Source organism: Protopterus annectens, chromosome 8.part0 (assembly GCF_019279795.1).
Source record: "Protopterus annectens isolate FY-2018-M chromosome 8.part0, PAN1.0, whole genome shotgun sequence".
NCBI lineage: Eukaryota > Metazoa > Chordata > Ceratodontiformes > Protopteridae > Protopterus > Protopterus annectens.
In genome coordinates this window covers 766,919,856-766,943,835 of record NC_056741.1, presented here as the reverse complement: position 1 = coordinate 766,943,835, position 23,980 = coordinate 766,919,856, and the positions used below count along the sequence as shown (strand labels likewise).

The following is a 23,980-nucleotide window of genomic DNA, read 5'->3' as shown; positions in this document are numbered from 1 at the left end:
AACTCATTTTTGGCAAACATGGGTTATGTAACTAGTGTCCTCAGCCTATGAATAAAGATGGGACATGAAGAACAAGGCAGCACACACACACACACACACACACACGCACACTCAGTGAATCATTATTTATTCATCCTATTAGGGTGTTTTGTGTGTGTGTGTGTGTGTGTGTGTGTGTGTGTGTGTGTGTGTGTGTGTGTGTGTGTTTATGTGCGCTTCTGCAGCTGCATGTCTGTGGAGTGCAATATTCCGGATCTCAAAACAGGGAACAGGACATAGTGCCTACTGAAAATATAATTACTGTATCCTGTACTTCAAATAGAGCTAGACATTTGACTAAAAAGGCAGTAAAGCTGTTAAATGGCACTCACTCTCAAAATGTAAAACGCTCACAAGCACAAGGCAAACTATCTTCCATTTCATTTTATTTGTAATAGAGTGAAAACTTAATAGTTAATAATGATAATAATAATAATTTGTTTTAATTTGTCTACTCACAATAAACTTCAACCGAGAATACTTTCTCTGTCTTCATGGATCCAGTTCTCTCGCATTGTGGTATACATCTGATCATACCCTGGCTTTCTAGCTGTACTGAGAAGGTAAGATTAGATGTAGCTCCAGATGTGTTTATCACACCCTTTGGTATTCGATCGAGAGCATGCCTCCAGCTGAACTGCGGAGACTGACAGCCATCTTCAACACAGGTCAGTGTGACAGTATCTCCAATGTGGGCCACATGATTTGAAGATGGCATTCCCAAAACACCTGCAAATACTGTAAGAATAATACACAGCATATTAAAAGCAGTGGCTCATTTTTACCTACATTATTTTATTTTACAATTGAGCTGAACCAAATGGTCCTTTTTCAGCCAGAACACAGAGTGTTATCAAAGCATAATAGGCAATGAAGATTACAACATGTGGGTTCTAATACAAGAAAACGCTCGAAGAAGCAATGTTTTCAGACTAAGTAATACAGGACTGTATATCATATAAGCAATATGCTTACGTTGCTTATATATATTATGGACTATTTCACACATAAGTGACATGGTTTAATCACCAACTTGTTCGTAGCCTTAATACCTTAAATACAACCACTAGTTCAATGAGAAAGGCAAAACAGACCAGTTAAGGGTTAGTTATGCCTCATCTTCAATCTAGTTTTGAACAATCCTAGTATAATGTTTTATAGATAATAGCAGAAGTTCCATATTATGGGTCGGAGTGTTTACAAAAGCACTTGAGCTGTTGTCTAACATAAAAAGAAAGTATCAAAGGTTTGGGATGAATAATCATTGTCATAATAGAGGTCATAAAGCGTAGTTCCCAAGAGTAGAGAAGGAAAATTACTCATGAATAGTAGCTTCTAGATTAGTACGCCTAGCATTAACCTGGATAGCTAGAAAATAGAAATCAAATGCTTTTTGTCAAGTAAAAGTAAGAGTTAACTGCATTCAGTGATGTCTTTATATCTTTTATAGGGGATGCTGCTGACACTTGGGCAGCACATTTCAAAGTTAGTAAGATGAAATGAAAGTTGTGGGTAAACTAGACCATGAAATACAGCTCCATATGCAGGAACTGTTACAATCAATGATGTAGGTGTTGACTACTCATAGGTTCATAGCTTCACAGGAGGTTACTAGGCTAATGGCCCTAGGGCCTTTGCAAGCCTAGCCATGTTATACCCATGTTCCCTAATTGACCTTGGTTAGATGGTTGTTATATGCAGAGCGAGTCTATGATCAGCACCGACTGCCCCTGTCCATGAGGGACAAAGGTGCCACTCCCAGAGTGAATTCACAGTCTCCCATCCAACTGTCTCGGTTGCACTTGAATAGGGTCATTGAGGAGTTCTGCTTCAAGTGAATTGTGAGCTTATTCCAGAGGAGCGGCAATCTCTGGGATATATATCTGTCTCTTCAGTGTGTTCTGTTAATGTCATAGGCAAGGTTGAGATCCCTGTATCGAGTGACTCTTGGCCTATTTGATTTGGGGATGTGCAGCATTTCTATTAGGGCAGGTTCAGAGACTGCTCTGTAGGCCAGACACACATCGCTTGTCAACAGCCTGTAGGATACAGTGTACATGACAGGGCTTTCAGTCTTTTCATGTGGGTCATGTTTTGGAGGCCCTGAATTTTCCTGATGAGAAACTTTTGTGGTCTCTCCAGCTGTGCAGGTGTCTGGTGAGGTACATGCACAAAGAATCATTGTACTCAATTAGTGGTCTGATGAGGGCCAAGTACAGAAGAGTTATAACATCCTTAGTCTTGCACGCAATATCCTTACTTATGAGATGCGCAATGTAGACGGCTTTCCTTACCACTGTAGACACATGGTGATCAAAGTTTAGACTGCTATTAACCTGTGTTCCCAAATCTAACATCACTGGGTTTGAGCTAATGGGGGTGCTCTCGATATTGTAATTTGCAGGGACTACCTCTTTGCCAAAGGGGATAACAATACATTTTTTGCACTTAGTTTCAGTCCATGGCTTTGGCACCAATCATTTGTCTGTATCAGCCCCTTTTGTAAAATGTTAACATGGTTTGGGGACTCGATGATTGCACCCAGTTTGCAATCATCAGCGAACCTGGTAAGCCACAGCTCACCTACTTTCACCTGGACATCCAAGAAATAGATTGCAAACAGTATATGCCCCACCACAGATGCTTGTAGAACACCACAGGTAACTGGTCTACTGGTAGTGGTGTAAACCCCAACTTTGACAGTATGTGTTCTGCCAGTAAGCCAGTTGGCTACCCATCTACTGACATATGGGTTAATCCCTAGTTTTTTAATTTCTTCAAATCTTTTGGGTTTCTAATGCCATGACGGGAATGGACCTCATTCCTAAGTCAAAGTGTGATTACAGTTCATGAAATTAATCCCCAGCTGGGAAAGTTTCTCAATGATACCAGAGCTGAGCATTGTGTCAAAAGCTTTGGCTAAGTCAAGACAGGTGGTATGTATTTTTTGCCTTCATCCAGGGCTTTGATAACATCCTAGAGGGCATGCACCACGTTCAATAGGCATGATTTAACCTTAACGAAGCCAAACTGGGTCATGTCAAGAGTTTGAAGGTCACCTATATCCTTGTTGATAAGGTCTTTCTTTCCATGGCCTTGCAGATATGTCTGGTTAAGTTTATGGGTCTACAGTTCACATGGACGGGTGATGGACCTCTTTGTGCAAGGGGATTACTGATGCTGCTCCCCACTCTGCTGGAACAAAGGCAGTGCTCAGGCTGATGTTAAAGAGTGCCAAGTGATTCCACTAAGTCTTGTTTTAGATTGTTTAGTAAGCAGCCTGGGATGTTATCTGGTCCTACAGAGGCCATGTTTTTGGTCTTGGAGAGCACAGATATGACCTGCTCTTTGGAGATACTAAGTAGAGGACTGGTGTCAGGTGTGCTTTGGGGTATGGCACCAAATCTGTCAGCTAGCAGGTTGACAATTTCCTCAGGTTCAGTATAAGAGATACAGTCCACTATAAATTCTACACAGTCGGCTATTCCCTTTTAGATTTCGGACATTCCTAAAGAATGCTTTATGATTATCTTTAGCTAGGGATGCTAATTAGCTTTGTAACTAGCTTTAGAGGACTCTACAAGAAATCTGATTTGCTTGTTCAAGCTGTACAGGGTATTCACCTTCTGCTGAGTAAGTTTCCTTTTGTTCTTAGACATCAGTTTTTTCCTGTTGTTATGTTGTTTGTCTTTTCGGCTTTTCCCGGTTAGGGGTTGCCACAGCGGAACTCCAGTCCGCTAATGATTGGCAGTAGATTTTTTTGTGGTGCAGAGTTGCCAGCCCGACACCCAACCTTCAGCGAAGGCACACCCATTTACACATGTCTTTAGGAGGCCACTCGACTGTGGGGAGGACATGACCTATTTATACTTGAGGTCCACCAGGGTTGCCTTTTTATTCGGGAGGACCTGGTTTTGATCGGTTCAGATACAGCCGAGTCTATACAGTTGTTTAGGAAGTTATATAGGGCATATGTGTGTTAGCAGGGGGTCTGAAACATTTTATACCACCATCTAGTAGGCTGTAGGTTGCTTTGGAGAAATTTTTCAGTTTTTTTTTTTTTGCTCCTGTAGGGGTGTCAGGTCTGATCGGTACTTTGAACAAGAGAGATTTATGGTCTGATCTTACCAGAGAGGGAAACACAAAGGGGGTAGTGCAGTGACCCCCCCCCCCATGTTGGTGAATACTAAGTCTAGGACATTTGAGCGCTTGTGAGGGTGCAAAATAGCTGTTCCAGGGCATTGGAACCCAAGGGCGAGCATGTTTGTGCTTTGTATGCTGCTCATTCGATAGAAGGATAGTTGAAATCTCCCATGACCAAAGATTTTGGCTGTATAGTAAGTGACTCTAGTACATCCAGGTAGGTAGCGTGCTTCTCTTGATTCATGGTGGGGGACATATAGCTAGCAATGATGTGGTAGGGTGTTTTACCTATAATTAGTTGAACCTGGAGTAGCTCAAGACAGCACATAAAACTTTCTTAGGATGATAATCCAGCCCCATACCATAATACACTGCTTCCCCAAACCATTCTAGCTCTGGATCAGACAAACATTGACAAGAAGCTATCAAAGCTCAAGACAGAAGGATGAGAACAGAGATGGTTTCTACAGGTGCGGCACTACTCACGGATTTAGCATTTGGTAAATATACATATTTATCTGATATTATAGAGTTCCAACTACAGAAATTAATTGAATGTAGTCCCCAACATACATTCCTGGGTAACTGGCCTAAGGGAAAATGCCCTTAATCACCGGAATCCCAAAAGAAGACCAAGATAGAGAAGAGATATTCAAGCTTATAGTAATTTGCAAAAACATTTAGAAACAATAGTTCTAGAAGATTGTACTTTTGGAGTGGTTTGTAACATTTTTTCCAAGCTGATCATAAAAAAAAAAATAAGTATTTCAAAAACCATCTAGAGTAATTTTCTTCCTTTCATGACCTTTATCACAGCAGACAAAAAAATATGAGCATTGTGGGTGGACAGTTTTGTCAACATCAATGCCTGAGCTGCCTATGCACGTGCACTCAGTGAAGAAGGTACTCTTCCTGACTGAAGTACTGGGCAAAAAATACGGACGAATGAACCGACTGGTTAATATCGCTTTCCATGGCAACATCCGTCATCAGTGAAGGCTTCAACTGTAAAGAAACTAACTCCTTGTGAAACGTAAGATAAGGGCGACTGAATAAAAGAGGTTTTAATTCACAAATTATTTTGGCCCAAGTAATCACAACAAATAAGCAGGAAATTTCTATGTACAATCATCAGCTACACTAAAGCAGCAGGATCACTGAAAGAAGAGTATGTTTTTCTAACTTAAAGACATTTTCTCACAAGGGAAATAGTATACTTAACAAGACACTCAGCAAGAAAGGTACAACTGATTTAAAGGTCTTTCACACATATAGAGAAGCCAGAGAAATACAGACCTGACCAGCATGAAAGTCAGATATGACAGCTAAATGAACTTTGACAGAGAGGTAACTAAGGCCTGTATGAAAAATTTCTAAGAGATAGCATATGTGGAACATGGCCAAGAAAAGGATTATAAGTTATGTGGTGGCTCAAGATGAAAGCCCCTTCAATTTGTCCTTGTGCATTTTGGGTAGTTGGTCCCAGGCAGGATGAAATGTGAGAAACTACCCTACCAGAAAAGACTACTGCTGATCTGGTGCTTAATAGAACTGAAGTAACTAAGCTGTCAGTTTGACAGTGTACGTCTCTAATGTGGAAACAGCTGAAGGCAAGAGTAAATGAGAAATAGCTACACCATGGAAAACATAATCTAACCGGTCCAAAATCATGCCATCAGAATGGACTTTACTTTGAAAAGTGTTGTCTTCTGAATATATTTCATTATTAGAGGAATTAAGAAAAGCATACAGAAAATCCTAAGCCCAAGGTACTATGGCATTTGAACCTTGTCACTGAGAGAAGAATTTGGGAAAATACCCACAACATTTTGGTTATTGTTTGGAGAAGCATCCTAAGCTCATAAACCAGGAACACCCATCTCTTAAAAATCTTTCTGACCATGGATGACTTCAATAACCATATGTGGGGCATAAGTATAGCAGCTCAGCCTGGCAATTAAACAACTGTTTTTTTTGTGGGATATGTTCCATTAACAAGAAATAACTGCTCCTGATCTTACAGCTTTTCTGAACAAAGTGTAGGAGCGAGTTCCCCTTGTTTTTTGACATACCACACCATCAGCATATTCCTTGACTCTCTGGAGATATGAGGATATTGGTGATTAATCATGACTCTTGACTGAACCACAGTCTTTTGCATGTCCACTCCCCACTGTGTCTCCCCTCACCAGATGGTGGGTACAGCTGTAGTAATGGTGATTCTTTGACTCTCTTTACGTAAATGGTCTTCCCATCAGTAAGTGAATCATGGCAAACCACCATGCCACACCCAATGCATCCTGCAGATGATTGACTACTTCACTATAGGATCAAGATGGTCATTCTCCTGAGAGCACTGCACCCTGACAGTCCACTGGAGGATTCTGTTGTGATACCTGGCTTGAAGCAACATCAGTCCAAGGCCTTTGAAGCACAGAATGACTGACTGTGAAAATGACTTTAACATGAGTTGACAGCTGATTTTAAAATGTCTTAAATTCTACTGACAAAAAACCTTAGAGTCTTTCAATCTTAGGAACAGCCAAAAAAAAAAAGAAGAAATAAAAAAAGTCAACATCTGAAATATTGGAAGTTGAGGCTTTGCAAAGTTTACTCCTGAACAGTGAAACATGTAAAGCAGATAACTTTCTCTCTTTGTGATAAGACTGGCGCTGTTATTCTCTCTTTGTGATAAGACTGGCGCTGTTATTCTAAGTAAGGTAATACTCTACTGCCCAGTAGCCTCTAGAAAGCTGCTAGCAAAGAGGGAATATTTTCTGAATATCCTGGCAGCTGAGGTGAGGCTGAAGGGAATGATCCAAAACCGGTAATGAGTCCTACCAAGAAGGGAAAGAACTGTATTGATTGCCTTTCTAACTTTAAACGTACATAAGTGTCTTGAATATCCAAGCAACACATCCTACACATGGGATAAGCAATTGAAGGGCGACTATTTGAAAGGACTGAAAAAGTGTCTAGGCTGCTTAAGTCTTATATGGACCAGAGGTCACTTATCTTTTCTGGGATGAAAATGATGACTCTGAAATAGTACTGGAATACTTGTAGGTCTAAAAGAACCTCTTGAGAGGTTGTCTTTTTGATGATCATTTGCAGCTCTTTGCTTGCATGATGTGCCTGCTGGGATGGTAAATCTGGCAAGGGCAAACAGGGAACTATGGGAGGGGAGAACTGTAATAAACAGCAACGTCTTATGACGTCTCTTCTTCCTCATTCCTTAGTTATAGTAAAGAAGCTTAGGGCTTGGTGAGTGACTTTCTCTTTGACCACAAAGGCAGCAGAAGACAAGGAAAGATAATCAGAATGTGAATCAGGACCGATGTAATCAACCTAAGGTTTGGCTACGGCCTCAGTCTAAATGCCAAGGACCACTTTTGTTGACCCAATGATCTTCTTGGACTCCAAACTGGGTCAAGGTTTGTTGGAATCCAACTGCTATCTGCTTATTGGGCAGTGAATTCTGATAAATCATTACACCCTATAGACATTTTTGAAAAAGCCCACTGTAGAGAATAACAGTTAACTTCGTAAGAAGAAATTGTTTTCCCCTTTCTTTCTTACGTCTTCTAGATGATCTGAAATTGTCAGACTAAACAGCAAGGATCTTTGAAAGGACCATTTATAAAAGTTTATCTTAGTGGTCTCAGAGAACATTATGAATGGGCATAGGGTGTACAGATAGCATAGCCTCCCCACAAAAATGATCCAGAACTCATTATTTTTGAAATTTCATTAATCAAAACTTCAAAAGAGTCACATTGTTAAGTTAGGAATTTCTATCCACAGGAAACACTCCTTAAGGAGTAATAAAATTTGATCTATCTTCCTTGATACAGGGGCTACAGACCCCATCTGCTCCCATGCAAGGAAGGTGACATCTACAGGATGTCCAGTACTAGACATCCTTCTGGAGTGTGAAAAGCAGATGGTCTTCAGGAGCTAATCTCTCTTATACATTAATCGGAGGATGTCTACAAATAACAGTCCTGTAAAAGGAATTGAGGAAAGGAGGCACCATCCTCCTCATCCGTATCTTCAGTGACTGGCTCTAGATCTGGCTCTGAATGTTTGGTATTGGAAGCATTCTTCCTGGGTCACTTTGGCTCAGGGGAGTGGAACTTGGTGGAGGTAGAAGGTCTTTTAGAAGTATGCCTATCATCAGAAAGGGAATACTGTGGGAGGGACACAGATAAGTCTGGTTACACCATGACCGTCTTACTTACACTGGGGAATACAGCAGTGTGAATCAGGGCTCCAGGAAGTAATGCTAAATTATTTCTGGTAGGATATGAAAATGAAGCACCTGTAAAATGAATTCCCCTGAGGGTCAGTGCCTGGGATTCTGATGTCAGTGACAATGAAGTCTGTAAAACAGTAGGAGGAAGAGGGAAAGCCAGCCAGAACCCGCAAGGTAAACTTCGAGTAAATATTATCCAGTTCAATAAAAATAGGTGCCAATACAACTGATTTTGAATTTCAAATTTAAATTCAAGTTTATTAAAGTGCTTGTTGCTAAGCAACATCACAATAAGAGTATATAAAGTAAGTAAATATAAATAACACCCAAGAAAACATTAAAACAAGAATACAAACTGGGTACAACTAGAAAAAATAGGTTAAAACAAGAATAAAATGTGCCTACTTGAGCAAATACTAAAACCGCATAAAAATGGATTAAATAAAATGAACAAATGAGAACTATAATCATCAAAGCTAAAAGTAATTTTAAGCAGATGAGTTTGTTGGTCCTTTTAAAAATAGACATCAAGGAAGGAGTTTCAAAGGCAAGAAGCCTGACCGCAAAAGGAACAAATGACAGGGGTCTCTAAACTTGCACTATGAGCCACCAAAAGACACACACAAGACAAAGAACAAGAAGAAGAACATAAGGGCCTATTCAGACATTGGTGAGCCAAGAGAGCCTTGAGATAGAAGGGACCTAGCTCATGTAGGTCTAAATAAGCTTCCAGAACGACACTAAATATGACAAGATTGAATAGATAGCCATTGCAGGCTCTGCAGAGCAGGAGAAGCACGACTCTAAAAGTGAAGTACATGTAAACCTGTTGCAGGATTCTGGTTCAAATGCAAACAATCAAGTCACCGTCAGGAAGCCCCAGGAAAAGGGAAATGCATTAAATCAAGATGTGGAAACACTAGGGCATGCACTACCACTGAAAGGTCCTCAGAAGCAGCTTGATGTAAGAGATGGAAACATGATGACTGCTCAGCAGACGAAACCTTACTATGGAGAATATATGATCACAAATGGTAAATAAAGGACTTCTAAGTGACTATAGACACTAATTTGAGCAGCTCTAGATGATCGATGTATACAAGCTGCAGTAACCATGTGGATTTGTTTTACAAATAAAGTGACTCTGAATTTATTGCACAATAAAATTACATAATGCATATTTTGAACGCTCTGGTTATGATTTTACAATAAATTCACCAAATGGATTCTTAGTAGACTTGTTGGGTCCTTAGTGAACTGTAATCCTATTAGTACATGTACATGCACATGTTAAACATTGCTTTTACTATTAGTATATTAAGGAATCAGTACTAAAAAACAATGCAACATCCCAGCAAAATATTTAACACAGCAAATTACTTTCAGGCATTTTGGGAACAGATATCCCTAAAAGTGATACCAATTTGCATATATTACTTTTAGCAAGCACGTTGAAAATAAAAAAAAAGACTAACATGTTCACAGTTGAAATCCTTACACAGGGAAAAAGAGAAAACTGTTTAAGTATCTCATTAACCATATTTACTGATGGAATGTTGTAACTCTTGTCATTAAAACCCTTGCAGAATCTATGGTATTAAAAATCTTCAGGTTTCTAATACTTGCATTTGGGTACTTGAAGCTGGAATGCTTGGTTTGTCTCTAATCAAGATGGTATGCTCAGTTTTGTTTTCTCCCCATTTTCTATTGGTCGGTGCTTTTACCAACGTGTTAGACCGGCAATAATGGATTATTCATACTCTGTGCATGTGGAATCTCAGATGGAGAGAAAATTAACTTTTTTTGACATAACTTGACTGATACCATTTGTCAGAAATTAAGCAACATCATTCTGAAAATAATAAAATCAGAAATTAGCCAAGTCATCTGGTGACCTGGACAGTAACCTAGACTGGTATCCCTCAACCCACCAAAAGCTGAGGACCAAAATAAGATTTTGCCATAGCTGAGGTCAAAAGGACCAAAATAAAGTACATATTTTATATATATATATATATATATATATATATATATATATATATATATATATATATATATATATATATATATATATATATATATATATATATATATATATATATATATATATATATATATATATATATATATATATATATATATATATATATATATATATACATATATATATATATATATATATATATATATATATATATATATATATATATATATACATATACATAGAGAGAGAGATTTTATATTTATGTAGTTAGTAGCACAAACTGAGATTAAAAAACAACTGTGACTGCAGTATCGTCATTTATTTATGATGCTGCAATATCCTTGTGACTTCATAAATGAACGTCAGCACTGCACTCATATCCCTCCTCCTAACAGCTTCCGCTTGGGACAGATGCCCTTCCTTCCCATGCTAATTACAGCATAAAAGTGCTTACATACATAAATTAATAGAGTTTTAGTGATATGGTGTTACTGCTATACTTTCAGCTTCCAATTTTATATACAGACACACAAACATATGCATACATGTGTGTATTTATAGATGTATACACGTATATGCACATCCACATATGTGCATATACAGACATACACACGTGTGCACATACATGTACATTGTTTACTTAGGAGGGCATTTACTGTGAATTCAACAAAATTTTACTTAAAATCTACCTTTAAGCTTCTGATACAAATAATACAATTTACTTAACATTCCTTCTTGGCCTTTGATCTGATGCATATCCGAGTGCCCTGCTCAGTTCACTACTTATCATCCCTTTCAGTGTGAAAAGTATGCAGAAAGACACCCAAAATGTCCTCTTTTCTGGTAGTAGACGAGCAGCTCAAACTGAGTTCTGTCTTGCAACTCAGTAGAACAGCAAACTGCGGAACTGTCGTGTTGCTCTGTGGTTTGTTAATGGAAATTCCCCAAAACATTGCAGTGAAAGGCAATAAGCATTAATGATGTGTTAACTATACAAGCAGCTGCTGAGGTATGGGGGTGGCGTGAGCAGAAAAAAAGCTGTTACATAGCAATGCCTTCCAGTATCCAGGCATGAAATGAAATCTACGACACATTTTGGTCGGACTATTATACAGTTAGTATCAGTACCTTCTACAAGTCAGCTACATAAACCCAACCTTTCCTCGGGCTCTGCTGGTCACTGTGGTATATCCACCAAATAAATCCTGAACAAAACCACTCAGACATCAGAAGGGTACCCAGGGCAAGTTTTTAGTCTACAGGTACTCATCATCTCATACTGTGTATTGTTCATCACATACTACGTATGCTGCCCTTGACAATCATGCTTTTTTTAACTGAAAGGAAATGCTTGCTTTAACGTTCTCTTCCCCTTCCTCTACTATTCAGTTCCTCATTGCTACTTGTAAGACATTAATGTAGAAGTATAAAATACATTGTGCCACTACTGTAGCACTGTAGAGATGTCCACACGATGTTGCAGTGAATGCTACAACATTCTAATGCCACACCATAAAGCAGAAAAATGTAAAGATGAATCATGTACTTGACAGGACAAGAACCCACTATGCAGCATAAAAAGGTTTCCTCCAGGTAAGACTCTACTGAAAATCATTTGTCTTCCTTTTTTTTTTTGAAAGAAACATTTCACATACGTTGCTAAGTCAGCTAACATGTGTTTCCAAAGAAATGGTGTCAAAATATAATTCAGTATCATAAGGACTCCAAGAGCTGACATTTTGTCTGTAACAGGGAGACAGTATGAAATGTGGGTGTATCTTTTGCTGTGTTTTAGTGAGCACCTACTGCGGTGAGAAGAGGTCTGTGTTAGGAAAGCCAGGACCCTTTTCACGAGTGTAGTGCCTAGCACTGAGGAAAACATTATACTGCAGTGTACAGCAGATACTGCTGCGGAGAACCTTATCATAGAGGCTACAGGTGAGCATACCATCCCCTCACAAAATAGTTAATTTCACATGTTCTGGTTAGTGTCTCTGTGCTCTGTATCATTCTTTCAAATACAGCTCTCTATACAACTGACTTTAACAAAATATTATCAAAATAATGGAATGTATGGTACAGTAATGTATTGTCAAATATAGGCTTATTTTCAAAGCACATTTGGGAATAATTTAATCCAGTTGACTGTTTATCATCCATCAGTGGAATACTCAGTAATTAAATGTATAATAACAACTGCTTTGCAACATAACAGGAATTAAAGCATTATTAATGATACCATTATACAAACACCCACACTGAAGCCTAAAATACAAAATTATTTAAAATTACAGATGTTTCTTTAAACGGTATCCACCTACAAAAACATTTCAGTTACACTATGGCAGCTAAATTATGCTACTGATCCACTGGCTTAAATACATTTTATGAAAATAATGATATACCTTATAAAGTAAACCAAAACTCTACACCATCCAACAATACATATAACAGCAACAAAGCACTTGTGTGCCTGTTTGTTTCCTTAATATTGTTATGCATATGGTTATGACGATTAATCATATCTCAATTAATTGAGATGCAATCAGTTACTGTCAAAATATCACCCAACCAATTTCAACTGTAAATTCATACAACAATATAATTTATCCCAAAATTATTTTCCCACTGAGCAAACTCCCTTACACCCCCAATGCGGGAAAAAGCCATCACAGCTGTAATCTCTATATGCACTTGTACACCAAATACACGATTGTACAAACAAACAACTTAGTGCAGATGCTAAAGCTTGTACTTGTTAATGACATGCTTTACGTACCGATGGTGCAGGCTTGAACCTTGCCTACTGTGTGAGCAGGTCATTTAAGCAGTTTCGGTAAACGTAAGGTAAAACACACACACAAAAACAAAAAATAAAACACACCATGTTTACGCAGGGGGGGCTTTGCTCCCCTGCACCCCCACACCCCCTACTTTTATATTCTCACTCCAAGATCGCACTACAGTGGAGAAAAGGGAATATTCCCTTATCCCCACTGTAGTCCGATCTCGCCCACTACCACTTCCCCCCCGATTTCCTGTATTTTTACAAAAGTTTCGCGAAAGCACTTTTTTCGCTAAAAAGTGCTTTCGCGAAACTGTGACAGCCCGTTTCACTTTCGGTGACACAGGCTTTCGATAGACTGTCCTAGACCCATTGAGAGATACCATGGATATCAATCCACAAATGTTTAGAACTAAACCAGTGAATTATAAGCACTGCACTCTTAAAAGTGATGGTATGAATTTAAACATGCAACTGTTAATGATGATAGCAAGATTTTCTAAGAAATTATTACAACTAGGACTGGTGTAAATGTTTTGGTGGCCTCTGGCAAGTTTCATCTTGGGGTCTGCTAAATGTGGGTGTTCCTAGCATAGCTAACTAGCCTAAAGAACCCCTTTGGCTCCTACTTTCCGGTGTTTCAATTTCCCTCATTTTCTTTGCAAACACATGCCCTTATATAGGTCGGTTCTTTCAATATGATTGTGGAGTTATTACCTACATTTCTTTGATTTGCCGATATTTGTATAATATAATATTGCCGCTTTTCTCCCAGGGCCTCCACTGAAGAAGGAAGGGCTTTGTCCCAGTCAGACTTTCCCTGTAAACAAAGATAAATAAATAAATAAATAAATAAATAAACGTTGTAATAGCTCTGTCAGACAGTATACAAACAGACTGACATTTACATGCCAAAGACCCTACTTCTTGTCAGCCATCTCATATAAGTGCACTAACCCAGTGTTCTGATAACCTGAATGCATTTTTTAGTATAAGCAGAGGTCTGTTTAAGTTTTAAAGGGAAAGAACAAGGGGAGCCCGGTTAATCTTCTCACTAAGTCCTGTATAAATATGCATTGTTTTTGACAAACTTATAAGACTACAATAATCTATTAGGGTCTACTTCACGTTGTCGTAAGCTGAAAATATCGAGTCTGATATGGTCGGCACGACAATATCGAAAGTGAAGAACATCGTGCAAGTAAACGGAAATCTCCGTAAGGAGAGATTTCTGTTTACCTCAATGTAGTGCGGTCTCAGAATTGGTATATTTAAGTAGGGGGTGTGTGTGGTGGGTGCAGGGGGGGGGGCTTGCCCCCCTGCCTACGCCATTTATTTTTTATTTATTTATTTATTTATTTTTACGTTATTCGATGTTTTACTTAATCGATCAATAAAGTTCGACCTTTATTGATTCGATTAAGTAAACTTTCGATAATGTGATATAGACGCATCTATTATGACCAGCAGCACTGATTTTGCTAATATCCAATACCAGCTAGAATTGTTGTGTCTTTCGGCTTTTTCCCGGCTAGGGGTCACCACAGCAGAACTCCGGTCCGCTAATGATTGGCAGTAGATTTTTACGTGCCGAGTTGCCAGCCCTGAAGCACAACCTTCAACGAAGGTACGCCCTTTCATGCATGTCTCCAGACAGAAGACACTCTATGATAAAATATTAACTGCAGATATACTCAGGTTGCCAGCAATGTTGCTTCAACAACCAAATAACAGATAGCCTCAATGATCTTTCTTGATGTTTCCTTTTTTTATTTCAGTACAACGGAAAGACACAGTTTATCAGTTTTAGGAATGACATGGGATCTGCAGTCTAGATTCATGATTCACTCAGTGTTAACACATTATAGAAGACGTCAGTGCGGGAATGAGTTCCCAGCCTGTGGTGCATAATTTATTTAGTCTGATATTTTACGCATCAGGTTATGTAACTATATTGCATGTTGAAAACTGAGCGTGAAAACAGACGTATAAAACCAGATATAATCTTACAGTTTTTGTTCATTCTTCTGTTGGTTACCATGATAAATTCTCACAGAGGTTTCCAAAATTTCATTAGTTTTAAACACGTATAAATTAAAATAATGCATGTAATGTGCTATTAAAACTGAGACTTTACGCTTTTAATACTTTAAAATACAGAAGGGTTAAAACCATGAAACTAGAGTACTGAACTACCTAGTCTAACTTAAAAACTTGAAACCGCTTCAATATATCATCGGATATCAATGAATTCCATTAGCATTGCCGTGTTATTTAGTGCACTGATAGGAATCCTCCCACTTTACAAAGTAAGGTTACATGTATACAGTTTGTGGTCACTGATAGGAATCCTCCCACTTTATACAGTAAGGTTATATGTATACAGTTTGTGGTCACTGATAGGAATCCTCCCACTTTACACAGTAAGGTTATATGTATACAGTTTGTGGTCACTGATAGGAATCATCCCACTTTACACAGTAAGGTTATATGTATACAGTTTGTGGTCACTGATAGGAATCCTCCCACTTTACACAGTAAGGTTATATGTATACAGTTTGTGGTCACTGATAGGAATCCTCCCACTTTACACAGTAAGGTTATATGTATACAGTTTGTGGTCACTGATAGCAATCCTCCCACTTTACACAGTAAGGTTATATGTATCCAGTTTGTGGTCACTGATAGGAATCCTCCCACTTTACACAGTAAGGTTACATGTACACAGTTTGTGGTCACTGATAGGAATCCTCCCACTTTACACAGTAAGGTTACATGCATACAGTTTGTGGTCACTGATAGGAATCCTCCCACTTTACACAGTAAGGTTATATGTATACAGTTTGTGGTCACTGATAGGAATCCTCCCACTTTACACAGTAAGGTTACATGTATACAGTTTGTGGTCACTGATAGGAATCCTCCCACTTTACACAGTAAGGTTATATGTATACAGTTTGTGGTCACTGACATTATTTTCATTCCGGATATACTGCTTAGCTACTGTTATCAGCAAAGATTATGAATGAAAAAGGTCATATGTAAACAACCCACTTAGCTTGTCATCAAGCTATTACAAAAATACACACTGAATGCTGTTCTTAAACAAACAAATCACTTAAAAAGTGCCAATAAGTAACAAATAAATCACTATAAATGCCAATAATTAGACGTCTAGTAAGTTTTTGAAATATTTAGCAATATCAGTAGCTCAACAGTAGTGCACTTGCTTTTGGTGCTGAAAGAGCCAACAGTTGTGTGGGTTCTCTTCCCACTGCAGGTATAAAGATTAATGTCCCCCTAAAAGGGGGGAGGTATTTCACTCCTGAGTGTGCTGTCCTTCAGATGAGCTATTAAACTGAGGTCCCATCTGCCTGATCTGGTAAAAGATCCCAGAGCACTTACTGAAAAAGGGTAGGAGAGATTCTCAGGTGGCTTGCCTGAAACTTTTTCTAATCATTCTGAATACTGCATTGGGTCCTTCTGGAAAAGAAGACACTGGCCTGGTGGGACTAAGCCGGTCAATAAAGGAAAGTAAGTTAATAAAATCTACAGGACCCAGCTGACACTTTCAGCTGCACATTAAGGGTTTCTCAGGTGTAGCTTATTTCTGTGCTTCACAGAAATGTATTTACATTTTTAGTGTTTCCACCAAGACATAGCAAAATATAGCATAAAAATAGTCCACTATTAAACAAATCAGGGATCTGGGTATTACGCTGAGAATTCTCTCTCATTCGATCATTATCATCAAATGTTGACAGAAAATCCTTCTGTTTAGCACAGCTATTGGCCAAGGGTATCTCATCCAAATGATGTCATTGGTCCCTTATACTCTGCACTCTACAGACCAGATAGAGTATAATGCCCTCTTCAGGATGTACCTCATATGACATTTCAAACAAGTAGAGGAGCCCTACAGCTTCCTAACTAATAAGATTTCAGACTTAAAAAGACCCTGACGTCCTAAAGAGTCTAAAGGGTATATGCCTTTATTCAGTATCTTATAGACTCTTGAGGGATCACCTTTATCTTGCTTACTATCCCATTAGAGACCCCGTTGTCCTTGATCTTTATCTCCACAATTAGCAAATATCAGAAGCGGGAACCTAAATCTTTACCAACAGATAAACGGAACATGTTATGGACAGACAGGTTAGTTACACAGTACCTCCTCCTCCTTCTCTGGGTTGCGCTGCCCCCCCTCCCCCCGCAGGTTATGTAGTGCAGCACATTATCTTCTTTCAAAGATAAACTGGATGACTGGATGGGTAATCTCAAATTCATCCAGGCGCTAACTGGTCTAGACCTCCTTGAGAAACGGAATACAGCCTGAGAATAGATATTGGCAAGGTGTGAATGATGAAAAGACTAAATTGCCTTGAAATTCCTATAAATACAAACATATATATATATATATATATGTAGTAATAAACATTTGTTAACCGGTTAGCCCACTGGACGCACACTCCCGTTTCGCAGGAGACTCAGGAGCAATGTCTGGTTAAGTGACTTGTTCAGCGTCACATAACAGGCAGATGAGGGCTGAGAGAATCAAAGTCATAACCTTGTTAATTCAAAAATAGTTCACAGCTTTAACCCCCTGTGCTAACTACCACACAATATACATGTGTGTGTGTGTGTGTGTGTGTGTGTGTGTGTGTGTGTGTGTGTGTGTGTGTGTCACACACATATACGTGCAGATGCATATAAACATATAAATATGTGCAAACACATTTATTATGTATGACATGGACTTCTACTCATAACTAAAAATAGTTCCAGACCTCGGTTAATAAATAAGTAACTTGTTTTGCAGTGCTGAGAGAGTAATAAAATAGTGTGCCTCAGAACAGGATGCAATGGTCTTCACTCTACAAATAAAGCTGTTCTGTCATGTTTCATTCACGTGCACTAAATTCACAGTAATTATTTTGCAGTTGGTGTATATCCCACTGAACATATAATCCTTTTTCAAATGGTACACTAGATGGCATTAATAATGACTTGAGAAAACTTGTTCATGACCCCAACAAAACATCCCTGCAGCTCGCCAGCATGTACTATGGGACTGTCAACCTTTGGTGGAACCCTAAGACTAACTCAGGCAGACAGTATCTCAGTTTCAACTCATAAATAATGTTACCTAGCTGTCAGAAGTGGATTATAAGGTTTAAAATGATTGTTGTCTGTATGCTTTTGTCCTATAGCTTTTTCTGACATACAGTAATCACATTTTAAGTGTGAACTACTAACTTGAACAAAAAAATCTTGCAGACAATTTTCAGGGGGAAAAGTTTCCACTAATAACATCTAGCAGTGAAGTGAGTAATTCTCACAAGTTTTGTAACAAAAAAATCAATGTTTAGGGAGAAGACTAATATTCTTATGCAAATAATGGGAAACACAGCAATAACAAATAACACATTAATTATTTTCTACCCAGCAATGAAATCCCCAACCCACTACAATAGCACTTTCAGATCAATACATACTATACACTGATAGCTGACATAGAGACCCTGAAATGGCAAACATGTACCTTTGAAAGCTAAAGATCCATTTCTGCACATCACAATTCTGGATATGCAAACTGGTAATATTTTAAGATCATAACAACAGAAGCATTATATGTCTTGTAGCAAACAACTTCCTTTGGAAGTCCACAAGCTGGCAGAGTTTGCAAAGGAGGCGCATCAACAGACTTTATGAAAATAATATAAAATTAAGGAACAACGCGGCTACTCGGAGTTCACAGGCTCTAGTCACAAGACTGTATTTCTACATTCCTTTAAATGACTTTAAGTGTAATGAAAAGAAAATTAAAGCTATGCGCTGCTTCTTGTGGTCCATTGTTTATGTCCCTCAGCCTCCATCTGCCTACTGTGTGACTCATCAGTAAATCACTTATTTAGGCAGTGCTCCTGGGCCATGGTTAAAACAAAGTCCATATAGATCTTCGGATGCTGCGTGTAACTGCTAAGGATTTTGCGACAACACTGAAGTAACTGTGAGGTAACGGAATTTGAGCAGCTGGGACTCAAGCCGGTGTAGAATATCTAAATGGAAAAGTACTAAAAGAAATATTTTATAGCTAGAACAACTGATTTTGTATTAACATATTAGAAACTGCGTCTGTTTACATATTCATATATTTTATCTTAAAAAAAAGAAATAAGTTTCATACAGATGTCTGGTAGTGTCTCTTGAGACCAGTTTTGACAAACTGATGATGCTTTCAGACTGAGAAGGGCATAATGAAGATAAAGTGACTAGGGTTTTATCTTCTAATGTCTCATAACTAGAATTTTATCTTCTAATGTTTCATTAAAAGATTACCACCCTATGCAGAGGCACATGAAACAAACAAGAAAACATGAAAGCATACCTCAGATAACATACTTGACTTTTTTGTCAATATTTAAAATGTTCCCAGAAATCATTTGGAACATTATTTTGTTATTCCAACACTCCTAAAACAACGTAACATATTACGTTTACAATATGTGATATTCATGATATATCTAAAGTTAGTATTTTCTGTTACTAATTCTGTTGTAGGGGGGTTTGGTGTCACTCCAAAGCTCCTTCCCATTAACTAGCCAAGCAGTGGTTAAAGAGAATATTGCCCCTGCCCCATTAACAAAAAATAAAGTTTACCAATGCGATTTCAGGGATATTCATCCGAAAACATCAGCAGTTCATTTCAAAAGGCATGCAGTTGACCTGCCCATGCTCTTCTCAAAACATTTTAGAGGGTGTAGCTACAGTAAAATTGTCAATCATTTTAGTTATATACTATACGCACGTGTACACATGAAATTAATATTAATGTTTGTCTTGTGGTATGCAACTGTAAGAGTAGGGTATGTAACAAATTATTTTCTTCGGAATATATGTACATTTATAGCTAAAACTGTAGAAAAATAAGGGAGATGAAATGTGACAAACCTGTTTGAGAATTATATTACACAGATGGTATACCTATAAGGTGAGTAAGCAAAATGCTTTGATAAGTTATGTGTATTTCTAAAATAGGTCTGCTGGACACTGAGGGGTGTCCCGGATTCAGAAAAAAAAGTAACGCCTATTACAATTCAAAAAGAGGTTAGATAAAAGGTATTGCAAAATAATGAATTTTAAATATAAACCTTTCAAAAACAGGATCTGCATGTCGAGAAAAATGCATGATTGTTCTAATTATTAGCTTACATAAACATTACCTGCACCAAAAAGGGAAATAAACTTACCATAAAATAAAACCACGTGTAGGTGTACCAGCTTCTTTATTATATACGATTCCATCAGGTAGGTGTAATTTAAGTAATCAATAAATCCGCTCCCCAGATACAACTCCACTCAGTTAGTGCCTTGATTAGCTAATGCCTATTCGCGTTTGTAGTAGAGTAACACTAATAACGGTGAGGACTGCGTGGTCTGTTATATCATGTGCCTTCAGTGAAGTACAAGGGTGAGTACCTCCCACCCCCTCCCAAGACCCTTGTGCATACTGGGATTTCCAAGCAACATTTGAGTTATTATAAGGGGAGGGCGCTCACAGATCAAACAGGGACGCACACTCTTGCCGCCTCAAGTTGAAAGTCGCACTGATACAGATAGGCGTGTAACGAACTGAGTTGTGTACGTTATTGCTGTGGACCTTATACATTAATATAATAACAATGAACATATGGGATAAAAACAGCGGCACGGTAATCATTTAGTATCAGTATAATAGTACAAGGTGTACTCTGTCTCAGGTGGTCACACAATAGTTCTCACAATTTTATAACGAGAGCAGTTGTCATACGCTCGACACCCCCCCCCCCCCAAAAAAAGCATGCACCACTACATTAACACACTATCAAAGAATACATGTTTTATAAACGTGTTAATATTATTTTTGCAGAGCTCTCAACCTTCCGTTTCCAAAACTGGAGCACTACTTCTCATAAAATGTGGAAGCCAAAACAATGACGCTCACATCAGTATTAATATCTCGTACTTACACGAAGTTTTTTAAACTGATTCAATAATTCTTTCTATATATATTTATTAAAACAGATCACTGCATGTGTGACAGATTCTTTCAAAGTGGAAGGAACAGTCTAGAACACTGAATTTTTAAGGTTCCATATAATGAGGTACGTTTGAGAGGCACTGATAATTGATTATAACCAGCCAGCCAAATAATTACATTTTAGTAAACAATCTGGTTGCTTTCTCTTTAAACAAGGGTGTAGCCAGGAATAATCTATGTACTGTACCTATTCAGCAGAATACATTTTTTCTGTGCATCTTTCAAAAAACATGAAGTAGCCTCTGCACGTCTAAAACTGAGCTAATGCCATTGGCATGCACTTGCTTAAGATAGGCTTGCTTATCTAAATACCTTAAACTTTCTGAATGAGCTCAGCCTAAGCTGTTACTTAAAGGTGGGGTTTAGGTGGTTGGGGTTATAAAGGGTGAGGATTTAAAATTAAAAAAATAATTAAATTAAATAGATATTCCTTTTTAGCGTATAAGCATGATGATTGGCTGTCGACCTTCTGCCTCCAAAGTGTCCTGCACTACCTCACCTAATCTGGAACAAATGGACAAAATCTTGCTACTAACGTCAACCAGGAAGCTTGCAGCCTGGCTAATAACTGTTTCTTCATACATAAAAATGTTGTTTTGGTAAATTAAATTCTTAGTAATGGATGTGTGACAGACCCTTTGAACATGGAACAGGGTAGAACATGGGGTTTGTAAGACTCAGACTGTGAAATGTTCTTTATAAAGAGGTACAGGAATGGAGAGGTGCAGTATGAAGGCTTGCAATACAGATATTTTTATAGAAATCAGTACATATAAACATAAAAAAGTGATGCGTGGCGTACTGGACATCTTGCTAGATGTCCCTGAGATTTTAGCTGTAAGCCATGAGACCCTGATTTACCTAAAAACCCAAGTATCATCTTCAAATCATGAGAGTTCCCAAGTGTACCGTATGCACTCCTGCACACACATACGCTCAGTACACTCAAATTTATATAAATAACGTTCAGCAAGCACCTAATAAATATATCTATCAGTCACCACCACCGCTATCAACAGCCCCTTTTTCTCATTTTCTATATGAGGTTGGGATATCTCTTAAACTGTTGCCATCCCCATCTCAATTCAATGACAGTGCCCCAGTCAACCTCCCCCCTGGGTTGAATGAGCAACTCAGCTTTAAAAGTGCTTTGACAGTCACAAGGATTCTTTTACATAATCCTTCACCCCTTTGCTGGACACTTCATTTCCTGTTGTCTTCCTCTTTGTCCCAAATCATCTTCACCAGATTGTCTTCTGCTCTCCTGCACATGTGCCTGAGCTACCACAATCTATTCTCTTTGATCTTCCCTGCAATTAGAGCTACTTGGTCTTCTGCTCTGATTTCCTTATTTCTTTGTCAGTCCTATCAATATGCATTCTACTACCCATCTCATACACTTCATCTCCATCACCTCTAGCTTCATTCGCTGCTATGCCTTCACTGCCCAAATTTCTTTACTATACAGTAGAACTGGTAGCAGCACCATTTTGGTATACACACACACACAAATATATATATATATATATATATATATATATATATATATATATATATATAATTACATACATACATACATACATGTTGATCAGTTGAAGAGGGCAACAGCTGCAAATGGTGCATCTATTTATTAAGAGTACATGGGAATAACACATGGAGAGAAGTGTATTTTAAGCAGGCCAATGAAGTTCCTTGTTCGTCAGTAAGAAAGAGATTAACCTTTTATTCTTAACCAACAGATTAGATTGCTAATTTTTAAACAAAAAGAGCTGTTGATATTTTGCCTATGGTTTTTGCTACCAGCGTAATACATCAGTACTTAGCCTTCATGGACCTTTGTACTCAAATAAATCTGTCAGTATTAGGATCACATATGACTGTAGCTCTGTCTATGTGTCTATGAACGTAAGCTGTGGCAGTTTCTTTATTGTCATCCCAGAGAGGAGACTGTCACAAATAATATATGAGCAGACTTGTTCTATGTATCTAATTCTACTGTTGATCCTTTATACATGCATTTTTTTCTGCTGCAGCAATTACAAATTTGTTTATTTTTTGTGGCTGATCATGTTAAGGTTGGGCAATTAGGAAAATATGAGTTTGAATAGACTTAATGCTGGGCACCATTGTGTACTCAAGGGTTACCTTAGTATAACGTACTCTCTTAAATTGAGACCTTTGGAATAATCAACAAGTTTACCTTCTTTCAAAAGCACACTGGTTTTCTTGCATATATTTCGCTTATGAAATTCTTTAATAAAACACCAAGGCCAAGTTTTACTGTACTGCTGGCCTTTATGATAGTATTACCAGTTTTGCAGCTATAGGAACACGCATTTTTTTAATATTTCATTCTGCTTTCTTATATGATTTTAAATGGACAGGAAATATTTATAAGTGTTTTAACAAGAAGATGAATGGTAACTCTTGGACACATAACAATTCTGTATTTGATGATAGATTTTAGAATTGTTCTGTTTGTTTTGAGGCAAAAGCATTTAACAAATAGGCAAGTTCTTTTTGGGTTCAATATTCCATGTCAGCATATTTTATTTATTTATTTATTTAGTTAATTTATTTTTTTGCAGTTGTCTGTTTGCTTAGTTATTGATGCAGTTTTCCCCCATATCATTTCCTATCAGAAGTGCAAGGCCCACTAGAACTAGTGAAAACATTATGAAATAAATAATAAAT

General features: G+C 38.0%; 1 protein-coding gene across 2 annotated transcripts in view; it reads right to left on the bottom strand.

Annotated features, from left to right (window-relative positions):
• LOC122809033 (vascular cell adhesion protein 1-like) overlaps positions 1 to 20,710 on the bottom strand; it is an 88,211-nt gene extending 67,501 nt beyond the window's left edge. For both annotated transcript variants that reach the window (XM_044080235.1, XM_044080236.1), the window contains exons 1-2: positions 20,457 to 20,710; positions 499 to 777 (exon numbers count right to left, since the gene is read on the bottom strand). In XM_044080235.1, coding sequence (XP_043936170.1) covers positions 499 to 777; positions 20,457 to 20,511 — 334 coding nt within the window. In that variant the 5' untranslated portion in view covers positions 20,512 to 20,710. The remainder of the gene's footprint in view (positions 1 to 498; positions 778 to 20,456) is intronic.
• Between the last annotated feature and the right edge of the window lie 3,270 nt (positions 20,711 to 23,980).